We start from the raw sequence: 8,823 nt of genomic DNA, 5'->3' as shown, positions 1-8,823 counted from the left end.
CCCCCCCCCACACACACACACACACACACCATACATATGACACTAGTCACTTTACGTGGACATTGTGAACCCTATTTGCGCTAAGTAACTTTACATTTACTATATTATTCACTGTAATTCTTCCTGCTGCTACCGATAGTCATAATTGTCTTATAATAATTTTTATTTTTATATCGCACATACTTACATATTTATACTGTTTCTCTTTCTACTTGTCTTCTGTTTCTTCTGTTTCTTCCTGTATGTTGTGCAGCTGAATGACCTTAACGCCTTGTTGTGTCTCTGTACAGGAGTGGTTAGGACAGGCCAACGGAGGCGCGTGGTTGACTCCAGCTTTCTTCTACTCGGAGGAACGCCCTTCTCCTCTGGAGGTCCTGTCCGAGATCAGCCCTTGCCCCCCTCTGCCCCCCAAAACCCCCAGATCTCTGACGACCGGCAGACCCGAGGACAAGGACACGAAGACGGCGTCGGACGACCGAGAGACGTTTGAGAGTGGCGATTCCGCTCTGACGGAGCAATGGAGCGCCGCACCACACGACTCCTGGCTGATGGACCGCTTACGGGCCCTGCAGCAGAACCCCGCGCCCTGCTCCCAGTCCTCTCTGCTGGAGTCTCAAGACGCCTACGTCACTCTCAGCGCCAACAACCACAGCGGAGACCAGCACCTGGATGACGTTCTCGAGGAAACCTTACCCCTTCAGGCGCTCTTTGCCTCCAGAAAACCAGCGCTGTGTGAATCTCACTCGGACCTAGGGTCCGTGCAGCAGAGCAGCGGGTCGGGTCGCCTTTCCTCTCAGTCCAGCTTTGAGTACCCGGGCCAGGTCTGGATGCCCAAAGGCCCGGGGTACACCTACATGGCGGTGGCAGACTCGGGGGTCTCTATGGATTACAGCCCCATGAGCAGAGCGGGCGACTTTGGGAAACTGATAATCTACGCCAATGAGTACAAGAATGAGATCCCTGATCCCAGAAGAGCCTTCTCGGCGAGGCAGGTCCACGACGTCTGAGACGGACCAAAGCCGGACGAGCTCAGCGCATTCTCATGAATAAAAAGGCTTGAAAGTCCTGTGGTTTTTTTACCCAAACCCCCCCCCCCAAACGTAGCAAATTACAGTGCTTCCCTTTTTAGGATTATTTTCTGGGCTTTTCCTCCTTTAATTTTGGACAGGGGTCAGGGGGGACATGCAGGAAATCGTCACAGGTCGGACTCGAACCCTGGACCTCTGCGTCGAGGAGTCATGAACCTTTCAGTACACGTGCGCCTGCTCCCCCGCTGAACCAACCCGGCCGTAGCGCTATCTACGAACTGTTCCTGAGAACAGACGTGGACTGAGCCTTTTCGAGGGTTTCGGGATATTCACCCAAAGCTACGAAGAACTGTTAAGAAAGAGGTACCGAGGATTTGGGAGCAGCATGATACCAAAGTGTAAGCTAACGGACTCGTGAAGACGAGTCCACTGGATGTACAAACATTCTTACTTTATCCAAAAGTCTTTTCTAAGATTATTTTTTGGGTCTTTTCTGCCTTTATTTGATAGGAGAAGGGGACAAGGGGGAAGACTTGCGGGAAATCCCCTAAACCTCAGTATAGCAACCTGGCGATGCAATCCTGAGAGTCTTGTTAGAGTTGGGGGGGTCTCCCGTCGTCTCCATTGTTTGGTGTGAGGTCATAAAACTCAGTCCGGAGACGGAGTCCCACTTCAGTCTTTTCAGAGTCCTCTAGTGCATCCACGTATCGTTTCTTCTTATTATTATTAAAATATGACTAATGGAGTCAACCGAGACCAAGAAAAACGATTAAACTTTATTCGATCGTTTTGGTCTCGGTTGACTCCATTAGTCATATTTTAATAATAAAATAATAAAGATGTATGTGTTATGCTGAATGAATTGTGAGCTCATCTCTGGTAAACACCAGACTTAAAGGGGCACTTTTGTACAATTCTTTGTGGAGAAACTCCCTTTTCCAGATCTGGAGATGAAATCTAAAACTATAAAATCATACGAGCGTTAGACGACTGAGACTTCCTCACGCGAGGACCGACAGCTAACTGGTAGAAAAAACTAATTATCGATTCAAATCAAGCTTAATTTCAATGATGCGAGGTCGATTCATAAAATCCTGAGATGGATCTTCTCTAAGAGGCTCCGAGGTCCGAAACCAGACGATCCAAAGAATCTACGTCGGGATAAATATGACGAAATGTTAAAAAAAAACTCTAATTATTTCTGTCTCAGTGAAACGTCCGGGCTTTTATTGATAGGAAAGGGAGAAAGAGGGGGGGGGGGGGGGGTTAAGGACATGCAGCAAAGGGCTGCAGATGGGAGTCAAACCTGCAGCCGTTGCAGTAAGGACTGAGCCTTTGTACATGTACCAGGTGAGCTACCCGGGCACCCTAGCATTAATATTTTAATAATGCAGCAGGTCAGAGGGGTTCTTGCTCAATTTACAGCATTAGTTCTATGAAAATCTCCTTTTTTAACCAAGATGAATTGGTAGTTGATTGAATCCATATGGAATCAAAGGAAATCATTGTTGATACGCAGCCCTGATATGTACATATGTATATATATATATATATAGAGAGAGAGAGAGAGAGAAAATTGCCAGCCTTATACTCTAAATAGATTAGAATAAATACCCTCAAATTACACCACAGCCATCATGTAAATATCCCGATGAAACTCACTGTATTTGTAAATATTTTGATTTTTTTTGTATTTTAATCCAAAAGAGTGAAGTATTATTATTACACTGCTCTACTGTAGATGATATTCATTCATATCACTGTAGATAAGAAGCTGTTTTTATTCTCTGCTGCCCTCTGAAGGACAGAGCCTGGACATCAGGTCTTCAATACGCTGTTTATTAAATCAATTCGGACTCATGAGTCATTTCCATGTTTTTAAAGCTTGTTTTGCTTTTGTGGCTTTAGAAAAAGATTCATTGTGATAGAAATTGTAGCTCCACTTAAAGTATATTAAAACATATTTAACTTCTGGTTTTAAAAACAGGAAGTTAAAGGAGAAGTCCGGTTGGTTTCAACATGTAACTCTGTTGTTTTTAAAGGTGTAGATCTGTCGGTGGAGAGACAGATTAAACCAATCGGTGCTGCCTACACCGAGTTAGCCTCCTGCTAACGTTAGCACCCAAGAGGCGTCAACAGGGCAAGTTATAAAGGTGTTTTCTGCCTCTTAACATGTTCAAAATGTCATCAAAAGTGCCCCCCCATTCACTGTGATCACTTAGAATGAATCACTGCCCATGAGGGGGCACTTTTAATGACATGTTGAACTTGTTAAGAGGCTAAAAACACCTTTATAACTTGCCCTGTTGAAACCTATTTGGTGCTAACGTTAGCAGGAGGCTAACTCGCTGTAGACTGTACCGATTGGTTAGTTTCTCACTCTACTGACAGACCTGTTGGTTAGTTTCTCTCTACTAACAGCACTGCACATTTCAATCGACCGTAATTCTCCTTTAAAGAGGATCAAAAACAACCCCAATCTCTGTCGCTCACAAATTGTTGCATATGATGAAAACTACATTATTTCTTACACCCGTTGTTTACGCTTTATTTCCAACTCTGCAACATATACTTCAAGAGAAAGTTTCCTCATTAGTAGTTTACGTAGTAGAGTTATATTTTGCTCCATGTTCAGCTTTTCAGAAACTTTTAACATCATATTATGTGTAAATAAGTGTATTTTCCAAAATAAGCATTTTCTTTATTTCTTCTGATTTGTGAAATACCTTTTAACTGTGATACCACTTCACACACACACACACACACACACACACACACGCACACACACACACACACACACGTGAATCGCCAAAACCATGAACATTCTTCACAAAGATATGTTAATTTTGATATAAAGTGCATTTTTCTGGCATTTGGTCACAAAACTTTGCTGAGTTTTTTAAGGGTCCTGATCCCAAAATGTTGTTTTAATTGTTTTGTTTTATTCGTGTGTTTGACGAAGCTTGATGTCCTTTTAAAAGTCAACTCATTAAACGCTGTGCAGCTACGCCCGGCGTGGTCCTTTCAGCTGATGCCTGAGGGGGGGGGGGGGGGGGGGGGGGGGGGGGGGGGGGGGGGGGGGGGGGGGGCGGCGGCAGAATATATCGTGTTTTTATCAGCGATGAACAAGGATTTGAGACATTAGAGTCAAAGAAAATATTTATTTTTGTATAAAATATGTTTGGTAGTGAACGGGGAGAGACAAATAAGACAGGATAGATCCCTGAGGAGCTATGATGGAGGCTGGATCTCCGAGGAGCTATGATGGAGTATGGCTCTCTGAGGAGCTATGATAGAGGATGGATCTCTGGTGAGCTATGATGGAGGATGGCTCTCTGAGGAGCTATGATGGAGGATGGACCCCAGAGGAGCTATGATGGAGGATGGCTCTCTGAGGAGCTATGATGGAGGATGGCTCTCTGAGGAGCTATGATGAAGGATGGACCCCAGAGGAGTTATGATGGAGGATGGACCCCAGAGGAGCTATGATGGAGGATGCAACATTTTCAAACCGACTTAAACTCCATCGAACCGTCAGGAGAAACTAACAGCTGCCACTCCGTGGCCACCGCGGGTCTGTCCTCATGGTCCTCGGTCCCTGTGATGACTGTCCCTGTGATGCCGGTCCCGGTCTCTGTGATGCGGGTCCCGGTCCCTGTGATGAAGGTCCCGGTCCCTGTGATGCCGGCCCCGGTCTCTGTGATGCCGGTCCCAATCCCTGTGATGCCTGTCCCTGTGATGCCGGTCCCGGTCCCTGTGATGCCGGCCCCGGTCCCTGTAATGCCGGTCCCGGTCTGTGTGATGCCGGCCCCGGTCTCTGTGATGCCGGTCCCGGAGAGGTAAACGTGCCACAACCCCTGCAGCCCGGCCGCTGCAGCTTCATAGCTCCTGTCTTGGTCCAAAGTGCAGCGAACCTGGGGGGGTTGGGGGGGGCAGATTCATTTCAAATCAAAATGTAGTAAAACTAGTAAGGTGGTGTTGGTGTAAACTACAAAAGAATTCTGAAAAAGGGACAAAAATGTCATATTTATGTCCCTTTTTGACCCAGGACGACAACACAGGAGTTAAAAAAGTAAATTGCAACACTCAATACTATCAAATCTTCTAGAATCGCAACACAAATTAAATCGGCGTCCATGTATCGTGAAAGAATCGAATCAGAACCAAAGCAAAGCGTCCGAGCTCTGATGAGTACCTGGAAATAGCGATCCAGAACATCAAGGACGGGGTCCGTGGCGGAGGCCTCGGACCCGGCCTGCCCCGGGTCCCCCCCCGGCTGGAAGGAAGCGATGACGCGGCACGGGGCCGAGCCCGAGGAGCGCTGATCCAGGACCTGCGTGAGGAAGGAGGCGCTGTCGCACAGCAGCGCCGCCAGGTGGGCGGCGCGGGACGGCGCGCCCGGGTGAGACCCGCTGTGGGATCCGGACCCACACAGGAAGCCCTCCAGCCTGTCGACCAGGATCAGGGACGGGGGCGTGGGGGACGTGTGGGGGGACTCGTGGAGGCGGGCCACCTGCTGCAGGAGCTCCTCCAGAGTCCGCGGGTACGAGAACTGGATCCTCTTCAAAGGAGAAGAAACTGGATTAACCGGAGTCCCAGCAGCTGGTCTGGGACCTGATACTCTGGTAGATTAGTATCAATAACTATCAATAACTATTCATAACTATTCAAAACTATCCACAACTATTCAAAACTATCCAAAACTATCCACAACTATCCACAACTATTCAAAACTATCCAAAACTATCCAAAACTATTAAAAACTATTCACAACTATCCAAAACTATTCAAAACTATCCACAAATATCCACAACTATCCACAACTATCCAAAACTATTCAAAACTATCCAAAACTGTTCAAAACTATCCAAAACTATCCAAAACTATTCAAAACTATCCAAAACTGTTCAAAACTATCCAAAACTATCCAAAACTATTCAAAACTATCCACAACTTTTCAAAACTATCCACAACTATCCACAACTATCCAAAACTATCCAAAACTGTTCAAAACTATCCAAAACTATCCAAAACTGTTCAAAACTATCCAAAACTATCCACAACTATTCAAAACTATCCAAACTATCCATAACTATTCAAAATTATCCAAAACTATCCATAACTATCCAAAACTATCCACAACTATCCACAACTATCCAAAACTATTCAAAACTATCCACAACTATCCAAAACTATCCAAAACTGTTCAAAACTATCCAAAACTGTTCAAAACTATCCAAAACTATCCAAAACTATCCAAAACTATTCAAAACTATCCATAACTATCCAAAACTGTTCAAAACTATCCACAACTATCCACAACTATTCAAAACTATTCAAAACTATCCACAACTATCCAAAACTATCCAAAACTGTTCAAAACTATCCAAAACTATCCATAACTATCCAAAACTGTTCAAAACTATCCAAAACTATCCACAACTATTCAAAACTATCCATAACTATTCAAAACTATTCCAAACTATCCACAACTATTCAAAATTATCCAAAACTATCCATAACTATTCAAAACTATCCATAACTATTCAAAACTATTCAAAACTATTCAAAACTATCCAAAACTATCCATAACTATTCAAAACTATTCAAAACTATCCATAACTATCCAAAACTGTTCAAAACTATCCACAACTATTCAAAACTATCCAAAACTATCCATAACTATTCAAAACTGTTCAAAACTATCCAAAACTATCCAAAACTATCCATAACTATCCAAAACTGTTCAAAACTATCCACAACTATTCAAAACTATCCAAAACTATCCAAAACTATTCAAAACTATCCATAACTATCCAAAACTGTTCAAAACTATCCACAACTATTCAAAACTATCCAAAACTATCCATAACTATTCAAAACTATCAAAAACTATCCAACACTATCCAAAACTATCCAAAACTTCCCCTGGGGAGGACACCCAGACCCCAAAATATGATATGCCGCCCCCCAAAGGCCGATTCTGGCCTATGTGTGTGTGTGTGTGTGTGTGTGTGTGTGTGTGTGTGTGTGTGTGTGTGTGTGTGTGTGTGTGTGTGTGTGTGTGTGTGTATATATATATATATATACATGCAGGAGATCACAACAGGTCGGATTCGGACCCCGGACCTCTGTGTCGAGGGATAAACCTCCAGGTGTAGGTGTGACTGCTCTACCCACTAGACCACCCCGGGCACAGTGACCCCAACCCCCCCCCCCCCACCCCCCCCACCCCCCACCTCGGTACCTTCAGACTCTCCGGGCTCAGACCGGAAACACACTTCTGCAGCGACACCGGAAGGCTCTGGATCTGGGTCTGGGTGAAGAACATCACTCGGACCCCCAGCTCCGAGGCCGCTGTCACGGCCGCGAGCAGCAGCACCGCGCGGCCCAGGCCGGGGTCGCCGACCACCAGGGCGCTGCACGTGGTCGGGCACGGTGGGCTCAGCTGCTCCCCGACTTCCGGTTGGGAAACAAAGGTCCGGAACACGAGTCTTAAAATGTCTGTCATGACCGGACTCTCTCCGTATATTTAATATGTTTAATATATATATATATATACAGTCTATGGCTGGTTCTGACAGTTAGGCTTAAGTTTCCCGCGTCTGTTTACATTTGGGCACACGGGTGTCCGTGCTGCTGCGGTCCGTGTGGAAACAGCTTTGTCTGCTGTGCCGTTCCGCCAAGAAATACTACTATTTGAGACAAAAAAATAGTTTGAATATAAATTTCAAAGTTTTAAAATGATTTCTGAGAACATATCTCTCAAAATACTTGCTGCAGACTGAACCGGAAGTCACAAAACACTTTGGTGCAATTCCGATTTAATAAAATCTAATCAGACCCCCATACCAGCTGGTACTCTCTAGTCTCTAGTTGTTTTGTTTTGTTTTCCGGGGATCGGACTGTGATTTGAGAGATTTTTTTTTTTTCAGAAATAATTTAAAAAATTTAAAATTTATTTTACAACTTTTTTTAGTCTCAAATATTGTAATAATATTTTTTTTGCTATCGGAAAATGAAAACTTTTTCTCTCAAATATTCTCAAGTAATTAATTGTATTTGCAACGAGCCATCCTTTTGTGTAGTAATTTGGTTAAAAAGAATATCTCTGACGTAGACATCTTTTAAAGGGGGGGGGGGCATTTGACCCGAGGACAACAACAACAACAACAAAACCTGCGTCTGTAGTAGTACTACTTCCGGTTAAGACTGACAACTTCCTTGGATGCCTGGCAACAACAAAGATGGCGCTGAGCCTGGCAGAGCTGGAGGCTCCGCTGGACGGGGACGGGGACCGGGACCGGGACCGGGACCGGGACCGGGACGGAGGAGGAGGAGGAGGGCTGCGGCGCTGCAGAGGGAGACCCAGGCTCACAGACTCCGACCGGGCCCAGAGGCGACTGGAGTCCCGGAAGAAGTACGACGTGAGGCGCGTGTACCTGGGAGAGGCGCACAAGCTGTGGAGCGAGCTCCGCCGCAGGACCAGTCTGAGTGATGCCGGTCTGGCGGAGTACCTGATCCTGCTCAACTCCACCTACGGAGACAAGCACCAGCAGGAGGACTGCGGGTATGCAAGGCCGGGTATTTCTTTCTGGGGCAGGGGGCTACAACGGGGTTTAGACCAAGGACCCCTTAGGTAAAACTAGAGACCCCATACTCCACATGTGGTACGGTATACAAGGAGGTGCATGTTAAACTGGACCAGATGGATCAAACCTTAGTGGTCCCTAATACTGTATCTGAAGTCTCTTTAAATAGACCTTAGTGGTCCCCTAATACTGTATCTGAAGTC

At 45.4% G+C, this 8,823-nt stretch overlaps 3 protein-coding genes across 3 annotated transcripts in view; 2 read left to right on the top strand and 1 right to left on the bottom strand.

The window, feature by feature from the left end:
• epor (erythropoietin receptor) overlaps positions 1–1,044 on the top strand; it is a 9,512-nt gene extending 8,468 nt beyond the window's left edge. Inside the window, exon 7 of the mRNA XM_034894347.1 lies at positions 264–1,044. Within this exon, the coding sequence (XP_034750238.1) occupies positions 264–1,007 (744 nt within the window). The 3' untranslated portion in view covers positions 1,008–1,044. The remainder of the gene's footprint in view (positions 1–263) is intronic.
• A 3,213-nt stretch (positions 1,045–4,257) lies between these two features.
• Positions 4,258–7,664, bottom strand: swsap1 (SWIM-type zinc finger 7 associated protein 1). The gene is made up of 3 exons (XM_034894587.1): positions 7,276–7,664; positions 5,224–5,589; positions 4,258–4,942 (listed from the first exon to the last, which is right to left on the bottom strand). The coding sequence occupies exons 1-3, from the start codon at positions 7,537–7,539 to the stop codon at positions 4,535–4,537; spliced, it is 1,038 nt and encodes a 345-aa protein (XP_034750478.1). The 5' UTR covers positions 7,540–7,664; the 3' UTR covers positions 4,258–4,534.
• A 565-nt stretch (positions 7,665–8,229) lies between these two features.
• Positions 8,230–8,823, top strand: part of znf653 (zinc finger protein 653) — a 6,421-nt gene continuing 5,827 nt past the window's right edge. Inside the window, exon 1 of the mRNA XM_034894345.1 lies at positions 8,230–8,612. Within this exon, the coding sequence (XP_034750236.1) occupies positions 8,276–8,612 (337 nt within the window). The 5' untranslated portion in view covers positions 8,230–8,275. The remainder of the gene's footprint in view (positions 8,613–8,823) is intronic.

Source organism: Etheostoma cragini, chromosome 15 (assembly GCF_013103735.1).
Source record: "Etheostoma cragini isolate CJK2018 chromosome 15, CSU_Ecrag_1.0, whole genome shotgun sequence".
Classification (NCBI taxonomy): Eukaryota; Metazoa; Chordata; class Actinopteri; order Perciformes; family Percidae; genus Etheostoma; species Etheostoma cragini.
The sequence above is the reverse complement of the archived record's forward strand: the minus strand, read 5'-3'. Positions and strand labels throughout refer to the sequence as shown.